The following is an 18,679-nucleotide window of genomic DNA, read 5'->3' as shown; positions in this document are numbered from 1 at the left end:
ATAAGGCTTTGAGCTGGTTTATACATGTGTTCAGCACTTGATTACTATAGCATCAAGAGAAATCAGCCATCATGTGTTTATCACCACAGAAGAGATTTTTTCATTCACATTTTTTAAAAAGTGATGTTATTTCACACATAGGAAGCTTACACCAAGCTCAGCTATTTGTTTGTCAAGCTCGGCATTGTCAACTCCTCCTCCCTACAACAAAAGGTCTGGGGCAGAAGCCCTTTACATCACCTGTTACCTGAGCCTTTTAAATGAAAATGCCAGGGATCAGGGATTTATGCATTACAAGGCATGTGCTCTGTCACCAAGGTCCTGTACAAACCCTCATTGAAACCAACGAAGTGCATGTGTGGGGAAAGCAGCCTTTAGGGCTACCACTTTGGGAAGGGTCTCCAGGCTCATTTTCTTTAGTCCACAGGGGATTGGTGGACAATGGGTTTCTCTATCAAGAAAGGGAAAGGTTTCAACCAATCATCATGCTTGAACTTCTAGGAAGATCAGTGGAATGAAGGGACTGGCCTTTTGGATTAGACATTAAGCCTGTGAGGCAGACAGCTTGCCAAAAGGGAGATTTTGTACATGTAGATGGGAAATTGTGTGCCAAGGTGGTTTGAAGCTGTGGCATATTTTCCTCCCTGTAACTTTGCTTACATTTTCTTAAGGAAGAGCCTGACAGTTCTTGTCATTTAAGGTCCCCCCCACCCAGCCCTTTAGATGGCTCCTTCAGGGAGGGTAATTGGGCCATAATTTGTTTTTTATGTCAAGATGGCGTCAAAGATAAGGTGAATGTTTCAGAGTTTGGGGACTAAAGAGACAGGAGAAATCCTGACCTGGGCCCGACCTCGAAATAATGGCCAAAAGCCCCAGTAAGTAACAGTTGCAGGTGAAAGATTTACAGCCAGCGAGGCCTTTGATCCTCACCCATCCTTCCAGTCTCTCAGGACCTTGGCCAGCTTTCAAATAAAATAACTGCTATGTCTTCTTTGCATTGCCTGCCCATAGCCTTGTGGGTCTACTGGAATCTCCAACCTAGACAGCCCAATCAGATCAAGTCTTCTGTGCCAGAGAGTCTTGTAACTCCTCTCTTGGCAGCCAATAATGCTGTGAATTGATGAACTGATGGAAGAACACCCAGTAGGGCAAATCCTTCTTAGATAAAACACAAGTGAGACACCACACTGTTCTTTATTAAGGCTTTATTAAGTCAGACCTAAGTACTTTCCAAGGCAGCATAGAATGGTTGTTTGCAAACAGTTTAGAAAATGGTTTAGGGCCTACCAGTGCTGTTTGTTGGGTTTTGATGCTACTGATGGAAGGAGTTAATTTCCTACACACACTCCAAAGGCTCTTCATGCAAGACAAGTGATCCCGATTGAGCCCATGCTGACCAGTGCATCAATACATTTTTAGTTTCACTAAGGTCTACCTAACTCTGCTTAATGCTAACACAAACATGTCCCACAATACTGTAGGTAACCACAACAAATTGACATTGAGCTTGGCTGAGCTCACAAATGGCAACAAGGAGCACAGAAAACCATATCACAAGTGTCATCACTGTGGAATCTGGTTATTCTTCACAAAGTAATCAGTATTTGACAAAGCAGATATATCAGAAATGATGGAAATCATTTAATGTTATTAAAACAGTAGAAGGAATAGTTTGGGTTTAATCAGTGCTGCTTCTGTACAATATATGGGAGGCATCCAGCTCAAATCTATGGCTCTCTGATTTTTGAAAGATTAAGGTTAAAAACTATTTTGTCCTTTGAAATAAGCTTCCGTCTTTCTGCCTCATCCACAAGGCATTTTATAATTTCTTTATCCTTTTATTGAGTACATGGTTGAGATCCCATATTCTTGCAGTAGGATAGGTTTCTTTTTCCATTAAAAAGATGTCTGCAGTGCTCTGTGGCCTTCCGTGCTGTTTCCCTGGTTTTTGACTAAGCTGCAGGCAGCTGGGGAGGCTGGCTACACACTGCCTGAGATTGATGCCTTGCTGATTTTCTTGTTAATGGAACCTTAACCTTAGAGAAATCACACAGACCCTTTTCTGCACTAACCTCACTAAAACAAAAAACAAAAAAAAGCTAATAAAACAGCTGTTGGGAGTAGGGTAGACAGCCTTCCTATCTTCCTGTGCCTATAGGAAAGCCTAGATGAGGACATCTGTCTTGAGAGACAATGGCATGCGCCTCTTCTCTGGGGTGCACCAATATGAGTGATAATATTCCTCAAAGTTTAATCCATTTTCTATGTTCATGCCTCCTGTTCCTTTTAGTGCACCCTCATTTGTGCTGCTATAGAAACCGAAGCTGTAGGAACATAAACACATGCTAGAAAGCAGCTTTAAAAGCAAGTTTAAGAAAAGCTGGGAGGGGGCAGGGTGGGGGAAGACTTTCTAATAGCCTGGGAAGATCTAAACCTGACTCCAAAAGCAAAGGAGATGTAAACCCTAGGTCTTGAATTAGTAGCCTTAGAAAAACTAATCAGTCATCCCTTCTTATGTACACTGGGTAAATATAAAATATAAGCCTCAGCTATTACTATAGACTCGTCTGTTTGATAACAGATTGCCTATAAAATAAACCCTCAACCATTAAATCTCCATTCATGTTCTCCACTATCCTCCAATCTGCCCTTTATAACAGGGATGCTGAGAAAAATCAAAGCCTGGCTTTTATCAAACGTTATGGAAAGGGTGGAGAAACAACTCCTTCAGGGATCCAATCCAATGTGCATAGTGCATTTCATTCTCAAACAGGCAATTTTTTTAAAAAAGCCAGATTTTTAATGATATTCATATCTCTTAATACTGCATAATCCTACTTCCGGTATCTGACAAGCACTTCTATGGAAAGAGTCCTGTTTGTGACAGGAAAATGGCTGCAGTCCCTGTTAACAGCTGTGGAAAATGTTCCTTACCCAATCAGCAAAACACAGACCTGCGGCTGAGAGGGAAGGGGAGGGGCACAAACATTGCCAAGGTTATAAGGCTGCAAAACCAGCTGTGCTTGCTTAGATGATACTGCCCTCATATGGTGAAAAAGCATACAGGAGGGAAGTACACAATGAGCACAGTCCAGTACTTGGATTATAATGCGCTAGTCTAGAACACTGATGCAGAAATCACTCAGTTCAGAGATCGGTGGCTTGAAAGCTACATGCCCAGCCTTTGCTCCAAGAATCCCGAGAACCAAGCTATGAGCATTATAATGTAAAGCTCTCAGAAAACGATCCATTTATATAGTGGAAGCACAACAGCACACACTTGAACTATCCTTGATGTGCTTTGTCCTTGGTGCCCCTTCTGCCAGCTTTAAGTGGGTTCTTGAAGGCTCTTCTTGGTAACAATTTCTCAAAGGGTAGTTAAAATGGCTGATTACTAACGTAACAACAGCAATAGCCCAAAGAGAACAGAAGTGGTTTGGAATACCGAGTATAAATTTAAGAATGTGACATGTTTATAAGGACAGACATTTCACCATACTTTATTTAAAAAACAGAGCTCTGTTGTCTTTATAATGTTCAATGCATTCCTGCAACTGAAATGTGACCTGTTATGAGGTACAGTACATAATATGATTTGCTTCCAAGCTTTCAGTTTTTAAAATATGGAATACTGGTAAGCAACTGGGTATGACCAGGTCAAGTACAAAATGTCTGAAGTTGAGAAAAGGTTTTTTTGCTTTTTCTTCCCGCATGGGTGATGCAAGTGTCTTCCTATGCCCATCATTTAAGGATTTCAGCAAACAAAGTATGAACACATATAAGTGAGTACATTTACAAGGAAAACTGCAACCAGCAAAACTGATCATTTATTAAAAATGCACCTCAGGCATTGACATATTTGTCCAACATCACAGAGTTTTAACTTACAGTGGAAGGAAGGATACACTATACATCTTAGAGAAAAGAACTCTACAGTTTCACTGTAAGTCACAAGGTTGCTTAAGAATACACAGTTATTATTTCACAATGAAAGCTTGCCTAAAACATTTGGCATAAAGATCAGAACAAGACATTGAAGGCCCACCAGAATGAATGAAGGGGAAGGGAAGTTGTTTTCCTCCAGTAAGCCTGTTATATGTCAAAGGGGTAAATTGTCATGTTTTTCTAGTGTGCATCAGGACAAGAAAGGAGGGATGAAGGCAACATAATAAAAGGCAAACTCCATAAGCTCATGTTTGAAAATTGTAACAAAAAAACCCTCAAAAACAACCAGCAGGAAAAAACTATTGCTAAGCATTTCATTGAAATTCTGAGTTTAAGGCATGAGCCCCTTCCCCTCTAGAAACATATGAAATTCAACATCTAAGGTATTAATAAATGAGAACAGGTAAATTCTACAGAAGAGCAAGAATTATCCTGCACCACTATCACACTTTTAAGAAACAAACAAATCCATGCACACCCTTAGATTCACAACTGAGCATGTGGGATATTACAAGTGAGGGAACACTGATGTTCTGCTTCATTATAGCAGGGCCCTTTAATCAATTGTTCCAGTACTGAGATACTTATTTTAGGATAGCTGTCCTGAAGATTCACCAGTCCCTCATCTCAACACACAGGGCGAAGTGACACTAGTGCACTGAATACAACAGTCGGCCATTTAAGTCTTAACTTTATCAAAATGCTTTTTTCTAGTATGCCAAGGGGTTTCATCTTATTTACATTAGAATTTATCAACGTGAGGTAAAGTGCAAGGCTCCCAAACCCACCCACCCCCCGCAAAAAAATTGCATTTGGCTAATAGTTATAATATAGTTATCTCAAAATTTAAAATACTGTTTTAGTAAGTTCTCTCTCAAGACAAGTCACCAATTGCTGTATTTCTGGGATATATCTTGCTCATGGCTTTTCAAGTCTGCTTTTGAAAATCTGGAAAAAAATATCCTTGCCATGAGCTACTTTGGCTTTGCTGACGTTTACACAGATATGTTTACTGATAAAATATTTTAGGTGGCTGGGGGAAAAAAGGTTTGATTGAATTAGTCTATGAATCTAAGACTCAGGAGTTCTGCAAGGACAACTGCAGGACTTACTTTTGAATCATATTTCATGATATGCCTTGCAAGACAAAATCTGAAATTTAATGCAAGTGTTTGATATGCAACATTTATATGGCAGAAACACACTTGGACTTGCTTGATTTAGTTTCTGACTATTTAATCAACTGCACAATGTATTCATAAAAGTGTCATTCCAGTGCTATAATTGTCATTGCACATTCCCCATCACTTTGCTCTTTCCTTCATTCAATTCAAGGGATGAACAAAAATCCTTGCACTACTACAACTACAAATGCACCGAGGACCACCATATTTTGATGGTTAACTTCATTATAGAAGATGTGCCACATTAAGTTCTTTGGCTCTGATGCAAAGCCCATTAAAACAATGATGGCCCTTCTGCTAGCTTTAAGTGGGTTCTTGAATGAGTTTGAAGGTTTCAAACAGATCTTCTTGCTTGGAGTTAAGTTTCATTCAGTATAGCTGTGGTCAGCAATATAATCTCCCACACCTAATCTTAAACATTTGAACTGTCACACCCAAGCCACAGTTCGTAGCTGACTAGCTTAAACCCCATGTAAACTATATAGTTGACAAGAATCAAGATAAAATGTAACCCACCAGTTTGTATGAACGAACATGTCAATGTGACTAAGTTCTCATATATTCTATTAAGTTTAGAATATCTTTCACATCCTTTGAAGCTCAAAAATGCTGATGAAGGTTTTATTAAAACCACAAGGAATTGGATAATTTCCTTAAATGGCACGCAGCATAATCTGCCATTACATTAAACAACTGCATTATGGTGGTTTTGGTGATTCTACACTAGATGTTCAAGAATCACAGGCTTCTCCCTGAATATAGTTATTGCTGTGAGCTGGAATCCTTTCTAGCATGACAAGCCATGAAAATGGCTTATTTTGTCTGCCATGACATTTGTTCAACCCTTGTTGGTCTAGCTGAAAATAAGGCATATAGAGATGTCTCTAAACTACAACAGGACTCAACAATTATGATATCAGCAATTGCTGATCTGCTTGTATAATGAATAACAATTACATTTTACATCAATTAATTTATTTGGGGAAATGATTTCCTTGATTTGATTTCCAAAGCTATGCCTAAAGGGGTAGCACCTGCATTTTTCCATAGTCATTTTGAAGCTGGCTGCTGAAACCCTGCAGTTATTTATTTACAAAAAATGAGATCTAACACTAAAAAATGTACATTTTTGGTCTAGAAGTGAGGCATACAGTGTGTGTCTCTTTGATGACCATGGCAAAATTCCTCTAACTGCAAACATGAATATTCTGAAGATAAATAAAAAACCATGTCCCCAAGCTTCTGCTTATGAAGATTAATTGTGTTCTGGCGGCCAGTTCAATTCACTTTTCCCAGTGAATACACTTTGTGTATGTGTTGGAAGTACATGGTAAATTGACATACTCTTTGCTGAAGCTGCCTGAAAATAACCACATTTAATGGTGGTATCCAATTAATTGAGAGAATGTGTAATCGTGACGCGTACCCACTGTTTCTTGAGCATCTATTTGCAACAGAAACAAACAAACCATTGCAAATGAGTGTTGCATCTTTGAGGCCAATTTTAGTTTTTTCATGCGCTTTGTCAGACTGAAAAGTATTTAAGAAGATAAGGCTGCACTGCACAACAAATAAATGTAAGGCTGAATTAAGCAGTATCACCATAGCGTAACATGAGTTTGGGGTAGGGCAGAGATCTACTATTAGGATGCCAAAATACTCTTGAATGCTTGCCTATCACCTTATCATCTGAGAAATTATCTTTGGAGTAGATTATCGGCATCTTGCACCATACACTCATCTCTTACTTGGATACAAGACTGATGGATTTCAGAGGTGCTTAAATCTGTGCTTTTATAAAACAAAGTCAAGGACTAGAGCAGCACAGGGCTGATATGATGCTTATAGTCTCTAAGTTGAATGTGAAGAAAATGCGAAAACTACAAGAAACAGAGTGTTACAACTCTGACCTTCGGTAAAGTCTTATTTTAGACCAGGCAAGAGTAACTTGTAACTTACCAAGCAAAATACAGTTCACCATTCATGTTAAGCAGTCCATCAAGAGGTCAATAATCTGTATATGTTGTTGGCCAGGACATAAGAAGTTAGGCACCTGCAAGCCAAAGCTAGCAGGCCACAAGTTGTTGACTTATTTTAGACCATGAGGTTGCCTCCTCCACTGAAGAAAATGAGGAAGCTGTACACATGTGCAGTGCATAAGGATTTCTGGATTGGATAAAAGGTGAAGAGCAACATGAAATTTAAACAATGGTAACTTTGTCACTGCACATTTCAGGTGGCTGCATGTAGGAGAGAGAAGTGGATTGGCACTAATTCTCATTTCCAAAAATTAGGGTGAGCAGAGGTCACTGCTAACACCAGCTCATATTATTGTCTACTGACATCATAACTGCTGTTTTGCATTGTGCGCATTCAAATGTCAAAGCATCAGATAGGCCTAATGAATATCTGCCTATCCAAGACCAGATTAGGTCTATAACTGAATATTTGGTTACAGACCTGGGCTGCACTCCTACACTCATTTTTCTGGAAGTAGACCAGTGGAACTCAATGGGGCTTACCTCTGAATATATATAATTGTGCTGTTAATCTGGTGCTTTAAATATTGATCAATGGCCCACAGTAACTTAAATAAAGCCATTTTTAGTATGGTGAAAAAACAGAATTAAATTTGTGCACTGAACTTTGCAAGAGCACAGGATAGCATGTCTAAATTCTAATGGCTCTCAATTAAGTGATGCTTTTTTAAAAAAACAAACCCAACAACACCTGAACATTTAACATTTTAACTTTTGTAAATTCACAAAATAGAAGTCCTAGTAGCAAATAAGCAGAGTTGGACAGTTTTAGTATTCTATCAAGACCATATACATACAAAAAGGCGTGGTTTAAAAACTTCTAGCACCCATACATATTTTGCCTCAAAGCAAGTAATCCTGTATTGAATACAAGTGGTGACCACACTTAAAAACAGGAACCCCAGACCAAGATTTTTGAATCAAAATTCCAGTGTCATGCCTGACCTGGAGCAAGTAAGTCTTAGAGCCCTATTGGATATGGTATGATCCAGTTCAAGAATGTTGAATTCATATCACATGTGACTTATAATCAAGAGATTAATTTTAATCCTGTGGACAAGCATTATATTTGACTTCTTGATTTTTCCTGTGATCGCCATCCCTTCAGTCAAGTATTAGGCTTTGAAAATTCTGGAATCATCACATATATTCATGTATTCGAATATTCTGGGCCAAAGGTTTTCTGTATAATTTCTAGTTTGCACTTTAATTTACAAAAATGTTAACTTTTTTGTATTCATAATGCACCTGATACTTCTTCAAATTCACATATGATTGTGTCCAAAACCTGCCTGATCTTCATTCAAGTTTGCTACTTTCTGACTTCTGATCCAACCTACTCTTGTTACTCTTTACCATGTATATGAAGTATGCAAGTGTCTCTTTCTCATTCACTGGGATGTTCCTGAAGTGGCGGCTGACAGTCTGAAAGGACAAGAAAATTAGAAAGTTTTGTAATATGGAGCTAGCACATGGTCTGTGGCAGGGATGGAGAACATGCAGTCATCCAGATGTTGTTCAACTCCCAACTCCCATCAGCCAGGACAATAGTCAGGGATCGTAGGGTTGTGTAGTCCAACACCTGGACTTCATCTGGACCACAGGCTCCCAATCCCTTGGCTGTGGTTTAGTCACAACTGGCTTTCTAAGGTCTGTTGAATGTGCTTGAAATTTCTTTTCATCTCAATATTTCATGGAATGCTAAGGAGAAACAACTGTTGATACTTCCTATGATATGCAAAGCAGAAAATGAACCTATAGTACACATAACACCTTGCAGAAGCCCCTGAGAAACATAATGACCTACAGTATGTATTCAAACTTTATTTGCGTAGCCGACTGGCCATAGCATCTAAAAGACAAACACCAACAAAAATACAACAAATATGGCTACCAATAAAACCTTATAACCTATTAAAACTCAGGATAATAGCTCCTTGGACCTTAACATAAATAGTAAAATGATAATAATAATGATAATAATAAAATCCTATGCTGGGAATCCGGATGTCTACACTGTTGTCGTTCAGATAGCAGCTCTCAATCTCATTGCTCTCTCGATAAATCTGGCAACCTTCTCTGTTGAGCTGTTCTGGTCGGCTAGAAGTGAAAACAATTTGGCTTCACAAGAGCAGCCCGGGATGGCAGATAGGAGCGGCGTGATGGTCTCATCCCTCAGGTCTTTATACAGGGGGCAGGACAAGAGTACATGCGACACAGTCTCTACATAGCCGGATCCACAGGGGCATAGCCGGATCTCGATTGGAATTTTTTGGTATCTACCTTCAAGAACAGCTGAGGGTAACATATTTAGCCTGGCCAGTGTAAAGGCCCGCCTAAATTTTGGGATGGTTAGGTTGGACAAGTATGGTGCCCGAGATTCAAAGTGGGAGGGGGGCAGATAAGCGTACCAAGCACTAAATTTCTTGATAGAGGCCAGATTATTCTGCAGTTCAATATCCTTCAGGCGCTGGTCAATAAGGATTTTTGCCTTGGGAAGACCCATTTTAAGTAGGTGTTGTGCTTGGAGGCCACATGTGAGTAGTTTTTGATGCACTGCTTTGGACCACAGACTTCTGTGTGCATCTCGTGTGACTAGGGGCAATAGGCCGGATGGATTTAAATTTAAGCGAATCCAATAGTTGAATGTTCTTAACCAGGTCCTGGTTTCGACAGAGGGGAGGCCGGTCTCCAATCGTAGGGCCGCGTTTGGTGCACATGGTGGGACGCCTAGGATCTGTCTTAAGAATCTAGACTGGACCGTTTCAAGTATGTTACAATGGTTTCCCGTCCAGATTTGGGCCCCATAGAGTAACTGCGCCAAGGGTTTTGCTTGAAAAACCTCCAGAGCTGCTGGAATATGCCTGCCTCCCTTTGTAAAGTAAAAGCGAGACAATATTTTGGCGCTTTGGGATGCTTTTTCCCTGGCATATTTATGATGAGCCTCCCAGGACCCTGTTGACTGGAAAACTATTCCGAGATATTTAAAATTTTTGACCTGTTCTATTGGTTGATTGTCCATCTCCCATCTATATTGTCTGTGTCTCCTGGCAAAGACCATGACTTTGGTTTTTTGGTGATTTACCACCAGTTGATCTCTCCTGCAGTAGGCTGAGAATTCTCTTAAAAGCCTTTTGAGGCCTACTTTGGTTCGTGACAGAAGAACCGCGTCATCCGCATAGAGGAGCGCTGAAATTGATTTTTCGGCCAGTTTGGGGGCATGAAACTCTGGGGATGTTAAATATTTGACCATGTCGTTTATGTATAGATTGAATAAGGCCGGGGCTAAAATGCAGCCCTGTTTGACTCCTTTGTTGGTTGGTACAGGGCCAATCAGCTGCCCATTAACTGAGGTTCTTACATATATTTTGGAGTCTTTGTATAGGCTTTTTATCAAGAATAGTAATCTTTTATCAATGCTGGAAGTGTTTAATTTAGCCCAGAGTTTGACTCGTGAAATCGAGTCAAAGGCCGCCTTCAGGTCAATAAAGGCTGCGTATAGAATCCCACGTGTTTTATTGACATATTTATCTATGAGATGTGATAGTACAAAGCAGTGGTCTATTGTTGTTCTGCCCTGTCTGAAACCGGCTTGCTCCTCTGCCAGAACTGCCTCAGTTTCCATCCAGTCAATTAGTTTAGTGTGGAGGTGTTTGGCGTACAATTTGCTGGGAATAGGGAGGAGACTAATGGGTCTGTAGCTCGCTGGATCAGCCATTGGACCCTTTTTGTAGATTGGAATGATTACTGCCTACAGTATAAAACAGAGATTGCCCACTTGAACAATTATAGATGTTAGTTGATAAATCATACAAAACTTCTAGCCTGTTTGATAGCCTGCTGTTCGTTGAGAGGAGGGTATTGGTTTGTTTTTGTTTGTACTATAATGAAAGCACAGAAGTTTGCTAGCCAACTTACTTCTGCCAGCTGAGCTTTATTCAGGCCAGGTCTGGTTTGCAACTTGTAATGCCTTTTATAACGACGCAGTGTGTTTACCTGAAGTTGAAACAAGTCGACCTGCAAAAAAGATGGCATGACTGACAATTAAAAGGCATAGTCTTTTTAAAAATATGCATCTACTCTAAGAAGAAACCTGTAAGAAACATCACCTGTTTTAAGGCAAGGAATTCCAAAACAGGTAACTAGCATATAAATAGTGAGACATCAACAGCTCTGCAAGTACCTTACTTCCCTGTACTTTCAACAGAATGATCTCTCCGTTTTGTATGCACTCTCTGGATTGTAGCCACCATATTGGTACAGTGATGAGAATACACTATCCCAGTCATTTCTTTGGTGACACAGCAGGGTTACATTTGACTATTCTTATTTGCCCTCTTAAAAGATTAAGGCTTGGATCCAGAGTTCCTGTGAGAGGGCAAGCCAGAGGTCAGTGGTAGAGCACATGCTTTGCACACAGACAATCATGCGTTTCATCTCCAGTATCACCAGATTGTTCTGGGAGCTATTTCTGTCTGAAACCCTGGAGAACCACTATAAGTCAGCATGGAGAATGCTAAATTAGGTGGACCAATAGTCTGACTCAGTGTAAGGCAGCTACCTTGGTTTCTAACTTGGCTCATAGGCTGCTGGAGGGAGGGAGATAAATTTTCACCAGTTACCCTTCTCACCTGCAGGTACCATGCTCCAGTGTTGGGGGACTGTTCAGATAAATATGGGTGGTGGTAGTGTAAAATTGGTGAAAATCTCCTCCCCCTCCTGCAGGAGCCCTTTAACTCACTGAGGGGAACTCTGAATGCAACCCTATATCCTTATTTAACTTTCATACAAAGTTAATACAACGTGGTGTTCAAACAATCCCTAGTACTTCTTTTATTGATTGCTGCTATGTACAGGTGAATGCCTTCTGTGCCAACTTTTAAATGCCTGTTGGAAACTTTTCTATTCCGCCAGGCTTATGCAGGCAATTAAGAGTGCATCCCCCAAGATGGGACACCGATTTTGTTTTAATTCCTTTTGCGTTTAACTTGCTTTTTTATTATTTATTGTCCGGTTTTATGTTTTTTATACTGCTGTAAAACGCTGTAGTATATTTTTATGCTACAGTATAGAAATGTTTTCATAACTAACTAACTAACTAAAATATAGCCCCTTGAAGTTGCATTTTTAATTACTTGTGTTTCAATCATAATTTGAGAAGTACAAAAAGCATCATAACTTATGAAAGTCTATGTCACAAAGAGCAGGCTTTCCAATCACTAAGTAAGAATTAGAAAGCACACCTCCTATCCAGAGCTTTCCCTTCTGTAAACAAGTTTGTCACTTGCTTATTTATCATTTATTTAAGCCTTTTATACCCTACCTTATATCCTGCCCAAAAGGCTCTAATAGTGACCTAAAAAAATCAGTACCAAGATGGTCCTTACTCTCAGGCTCATAGTTTAAAAATGCATGACACACAAGGGAAAGGGAAAAGCAAGCTCCAACACAAGTCACAGTGCTTATAACGCAGCTGCATAGTTCTGTCTATGCTGATTAGCGCTGTCTAAAAGAGTACCCACTTTCGACCCATGTCAGTTCTGGCTGTCTTGCCCTATCCCTCAGTTTCATTCTAGGAGCAGAGCTGGTGACAGTTTCCAGGCCAGAACAACTCCTGACACACAGGTCTTTCCTGAGATAGCTCACCAAATGAGTTAGAATCATCACAGTAGGGGATATGATAGTAAAATGTGATGGACAGATTCTTTATAGAGTAGTACAAAAGTACACTAAATTTTGCAGGAAAGCAGATTAGTTGTGTCTGGCCTACAAGAGCTCTGTTTTCTCCAAAAGCAATCTGTTCTTACAAATTAAATTTCCGAAAATTAAATTTCCAAAACGATAAGAGGCTGTTGGAGGTGAAGGCATGGGCATTATAACTGTACTTTTTTACTATGTAACCTTCAGCCTATAGATCAGAAGTGTGGACCCTCACATCTGGTAGTCAAATGCGGCCCTTCAGGTCTTTTGGGATTATTGCTAGACCACAACCCTTCCTACTCCATACTCTATCCCCAGGCTACATTGTGGCTCTGCCCCCTCATCAAATGCTTTAAACTGACTGGAATGTGTTCTTGAAGTGTGCCTTTTGCTTGCCTGGATGGAAGATAGAGAGAGAGGTGTGGCTGCAGAAACCTTGGAATTACACTTGTTGCACCATCCATTACTGCCTTGGCCCCACCCACCACTGGTATGTGGCCTGCAGAAAGTTGCCCATGAGAAACTGCAACCTTCAGGCTGAAAACGGTCCCCCACGAGGTTGACCAAGATGAATGAAAATACAATCAGGGTCAAACAGAAATTGCAACAATCTCCAATTTAATTATGCTACGTACCTCTGGGACATCAATCTCATGCTCTGGAGAGTCTCCCCCATCATCACTGGTCTTCCTCTTTCTTTTGTTTCGAACACTCTGAATGAAGTTCTTGTGGAAATCACATATATACAGGTGTCCTACCTATCAATTAAAAAAAAACCAAACATGCAGTGAAATAGTACAGTGGTCACAATATAGCAGAGTGGAAGATTACATTTAAGAAATTACATTTAATTAAGCTGCAAAATATCACTAGCACAGACTTGGACTTTTTTGGGGAGGGGGAGGATCTGTTTATCTATTAACCCAAAAGCTGCTGAGAGGCAGAATACCAGCAACCCCCTTAAATATCATTGGGCATACTCCACCCTGTCTCCATCCCCAATATATTGAGGGGCAAAGGTAGTTCATTTAAAAATAAATATTTGTGGTTTATGGCAGGCTGCTGCAGTAGTGCTAACAGCAGTCCACACTAAGGAAACAGTTCTCCAATCATTCCCACCCATATACCTTCTCATTGCCAGAAAGGGAAGCAGTTCCTCCAATAAGGACTTGCAGATGTAAATAAGCTGAAGACTGGGAAACTGAAGTTGTGGCTTAGAACTTGGGAGCTGCACCTGGAGCAGGTGAATTAATTTCTCCAACAGAAATTAAGGGAACTACCCCCTTCTATAGTTTCAGAATGGGACTTTGCACTCCAGAACCCCAAAAGATGAGCCGAGAAATTTGATAGTATTTATTGAGCATTAGTTCCTAGTTTGGGTCACTGCATAATTGTCTACAAATCAGCTTGCAAAAGAAAAAGATCCAAGTGTGTTGGAAGTTGGTAAGTTACATAACAGGGCGCCAGGTATAGTGAGGGTTTATTATGATCTGAAATATAAAGGTACATTTATACCACACTTACTTCAGTATAACTTACTTATTTTTGAGTCTGACAGCACATCAGTTACCTATTAAGCCTATAGCTGCTCCATGCATGTACAGAGCAGGGACAAAGAGGCAGTAAATTTCATTAACCACAATTTGAGACTTGAGGACTATTTCATTGTTTCCAGAGCATTACAGTTATCATTCTAGTGAGTAGGCATCTGATAACATCCATGAAAGTTTACACTACAGTTCCACAGGACTCTTGTATGTTTGCTGTACCATATTAAAGTTGTTTTGTTTTGTTTTTTTACTTCATGGTTGGAGATTTAACAGGTTTTTAAAACCAGCCCTTTCAAGGCAACAGCCTGAAATCTGCAAAGGCACATCAGTCAAATACTGTACATACAACAGTTCCCAGCAGTAATGCCACAGTGTCAATAACAAACTGTAATACTATATAGCCTTTGACAAAGAAGTGGATGTTTTATTGGTTGCTCAAACTGCCACTGATAAATAAATGTCCTCTATATACCAGTGCTATATCTTTACATAGCATTATAGCCACCTCCACCCTTGCTCTTAAAAGCTCAGAACTGGTTATAGCTTCTTACCTCGACCAGACAGGATATTGTCTTCCCTAATCTGCAATGTGTTGTGAACTTTGTGCAATTAATATCACTCGATCATTAGATTAAAGTGTATTTACACTCTGAATTAAATTAGTTAATTGTTGTTCCCATTTCTATTATTATATTTGTATGTATGATCGCTCTCTCTCTTACTCAGCATAACTTTATAAAGCTAGACTGGACAAAAATATAGTATGCAGTTAGAGACCACATAAGCTGTTTTAGACTCTCATCTCTTCCTATAACAAAAAGGAACCAAAATCTCTATCTACATGGGTTTTCATGCTAGAAACATAAGCCATAAGTACTGTAGAGGCAACATGCTCTATTTCAACTTCTCTAGATTATTTTTTTAAAAAAACAGTTATCGTTATTATAAGTTACAGTGAATGCAGTAAGAGTACTGCTAAAGCACTGCTCATCTGAAAACTGCAACCAATAGCCACCACAAACCTTTCGAAGCTTTTGCTGCAGCAGCTAGCTATTAGATCAACACCACCAACATCTGAAATTATTCTCAGGAAAGGGCAAACAGTAACACAGAGAAGTGCAGCACATCGAGGCAACCCCCCCCCCCCCAGCACAACTCACGCTTTTGTCAGTATCCAGCTTCAGCTTTTTCTGGGAGATGCTCTTCTGGATCCTCTTGCTGAAGGAGGCATTGCCAGCCGGGCGGACACAGCGGTCCCCGTCGTCGATAAGGCAGCAACTCTGTCCGTAGAAAGGGGTGGTGGGAGGCCCATCCCGACTGTCTTCCTCAGTGCTGAAACCATTCATCGCAGCCTCCCCCCAGCTCCGCGGAGAGAAAGCGAAGGCAGGCGGGCGGGCAGCGACCCTCCCCGCCTCTGGGCTACTTCGCCCGGGTTTTGCGAAGCCCCTTCCCCGTCCCTTTGAGCCTCCTCCTCCTGGCCTATCCGACCCTGGGCTTATCCACCTGCCTTAAAGGGACATTGCCTGTCAGCAGGACACTTCCTCCCCGCGCCCCTTTTACAGCCTTCCCCAGCTCCCCGCAAGGAAACCCCCACCTCTTCCTCCCCCCCCCCCACCGCCGAGTGTGTCACACCGCGAGGGACCCACAGAAACCGTCTGTGGGGCAGCCGCCCCCCTATCCGCTCTTTTACGAAACTCACTCTCTTTCCATTCTCGGAGCACAAACGCCCTTTCCGACCACACCTCACCCCCCCACCCCCCCAAAAAAACCCTTCGTCCTCCCCGGGACTCCCGGTCTGCCCCGCCTCCCCTGAGGGGAACACTCGCCTTCCCCCCCCCCCTCCACCGGCCTCTTCCTCACGGCCTCTCAGAGAGCAACTCCTGACAGGCGACTGCCCCCCTCCCTTGGCAACAACAGAAGCGGGCGCCGCTCAAGCTCCCTTCACTCGGAGACCGCCCCCCCCCCCCCCCCGATGTCGGCAGCCTCGTGAGGTGGAGGTGGCCGTTGCTGCCTGTACTCCACCGTCCTAGCAGGGAGAGTCGGATCTCCCCCCCCCCTCCCCGAGGGAGCGAGCGACTGACTGACTGACTGCTCTCTTCGTCTTCTCTTTACTCTCTCTCTCTCTCTCTCACACACACACACACAAAAACCTGCCCGCTCCGCCTCCTCCACCTTAGCCGGAAGTCCCGTCTCCGAGCAGCCATTGGTTGCTCGAGTGCGGAAGGCCGGGAACTGTGCCGCCGCACGCACGGCCTATTGGCCAGAGCGGTTGTCCGTCTGCGGCGATAGGCTGTTTCCTGCGATGGGGGCGGTTGCTAGGAGAGTGTTTGAAGTCCGCACAGAGAATGAAAGCGGAGGGGAGGGGAGAGAGGGAGGCTGGCAGGGCGGAGGGAGGAAGTTTGGGATGCAGCTCCGAGGCCCGTTTCACATGCAGAGCGTGGGGGGGGGGGGAGACACAACAACTTACATCAGAGTAAACACGCTTAAGGTTGCGCTGCTTAAGACCTAACCCGAAAAAAGGAGCGCCTTGTAAAAAATTACAAAGCGGGTGGTTTATACCGGTAGATATATATTGCCTACACAGCGATAAAGTGAGCGCTAGACGAGTGGTCATAGAATTGTAGAGTTGGATGAGACCCTGAGGGCGAAATTGGGAAAAGGGGAAGGTCATGGGCGTACCCTGGTGGCAGCTGCCCTCCTAAATCAAGTAAATAAAAAATACTTAGGTAACTGCAACTGACCAATTGCGTCGCTCTGCTCCCCCCCCCCCCAATAAATTCTGGCTACGTCCATGGCGAGGTTGTTAAAAGAACTGGCGGGGTCAAAGGTTCTGGGGAATTTGGAGGAGACAAAACTCCGAGCCCCATGGGGACCCCAGGACAGGAAGAAGCAGGTTAGGGCCCAGGAAAGCAGGGAGACCGAGTTCGGAGGCACGCTTGGAGCTGCAAATCAGGAACGGGCAAACGAGACAAATCCGTCCGAAAAGTCTTAATTAAGAGCTGGTAGTTCTCCAAGAATGGCTTTATTCTTGGATTAGGATTGGCTAAATGATACAGAGAGCGGATTCACCACATAACAGGATACTGATACGGTTTGCAGAGCTCGTAGTTTAAATAGAAGTATATACTGTAATGGGTATGTATGGGACCAGAACAAGTGTGTGGGCTTTGAAATTTCGAAGGGGATTTAAAAAATAATAATTTAAAAAATTGCTTAGCATTCTCCATGGACTGCATTTAACCTGCATATTCCAGCAGAGGGAGTAATCACCCCATATATAAGGAATATAATCTAGTATTATTATTAAACAGAAATCAACAGGTAAGAAAAATGTGTGTTTTCAGCCCTATGATCTTTGTACTATGGTGTACTATGGAATTATCTTCTTGCCAATGATGTTCAACATCTGTATGAATCCACTGGGATCCGTCATTAGGGGTTTGGGGGCAAAATGTCATTAGTACACTAATGAAACACAGTTCTATTTATAACATCTGAGTCAGGAGAGTCTTGCATGATCTGGCCCATTATATGGGTGAGTGGTGGACTGAATGAGGGCAAAAAAAACTTGAGTTTTGGCTATAAATTGGTGGGGCGAGAAGAGCTTTCAGTCCCTTCCCCAACTGCTAGTCTGGGTAGACCAGACATGCCAGAGGTGCTTCAATAGCTGCCACCACTCTCCCTTAGGTTACCTCTAATCCCGGACAGGAGGACTTTCCTGGGATCCAAGGGGGAGCAGAGATACCTTTCTCTCACCCTAGACCAAAGTAGCCATCTTTTTTCAGTCAAACCCCACTCACACATGTGGCATGAACCAAATGCCTGTGCACATAAGGGGCTGGAAACTTCATAAGGCTCCTAACATCTTGGGCCCGGGATACTTTGATCACAATGCGTTATATCCTTGCCTGATCACTGAGGTTAAGGAGAGCTGCTGTCAGCAGACCACCATGGTTCAGATGCAGGGCTCACATCTACCAGAGCTTCACATTCAGTATTGTGGAGCCAATGCTGTGGACCCCTCTTCCTCTTGAGTTCAGACAGGCCCTCCCCTACTGAACTTCAGGTACCTGGTGAATTTGTTCTTTTTTTGGACTAGGGGTTTTTAAAACAAGCCTTTCTGATTTTATGGTAAATTTAAATAATTTTATGCATTGTGTATCTAACTTCATTGTTGAATGTAAGACACTGGTTTTAAGCGGAATATAAGTGGAATAAAAAATAATGTATTGCATTTGTTAGTTGGTAGTTACAAAACAAG

General features: G+C 41.9%; 1 protein-coding gene across 2 annotated transcripts; it reads right to left on the bottom strand.

Annotated features, from left to right (window-relative positions):
- Window positions 1-7,862: 7,862 nt before the first annotated feature.
- SAP30L (SAP30 like) lies at window positions 7,863-15,937 on the bottom strand. Of its 2 annotated transcripts, none has more exons than XM_033140342.1 (4): window positions 15,579-15,937; window positions 13,504-13,626; window positions 11,165-11,185; window positions 7,863-8,593 (listed from the first exon to the last, which is right to left on the bottom strand). In XM_033140342.1, the coding sequence occupies exons 1-4, from the start codon at window positions 15,762-15,764 to the stop codon at window positions 8,468-8,470; spliced, it is 456 nt and encodes a 151-aa protein (XP_032996233.1). In that variant the 5' UTR covers window positions 15,765-15,937; the 3' UTR covers window positions 7,863-8,467. The 2 variants fall into 2 exon arrangements, with proteins under 2 accessions (XP_032996233.1, XP_032996232.1); XM_033140341.1 differs by having other exon boundaries at window positions 11,087-11,185; window positions 15,579-15,876.
- Window positions 15,938-18,679: the final 2,742 nt, after the last annotated feature.

Source organism: Lacerta agilis, chromosome 2 (assembly GCF_009819535.1).
Source record: "Lacerta agilis isolate rLacAgi1 chromosome 2, rLacAgi1.pri, whole genome shotgun sequence".
Taxonomy (NCBI): Eukaryota; Metazoa; Chordata; class Lepidosauria; order Squamata; family Lacertidae; genus Lacerta; species Lacerta agilis.
This window is presented reverse-complemented; position numbering and strand designations above follow the sequence as displayed.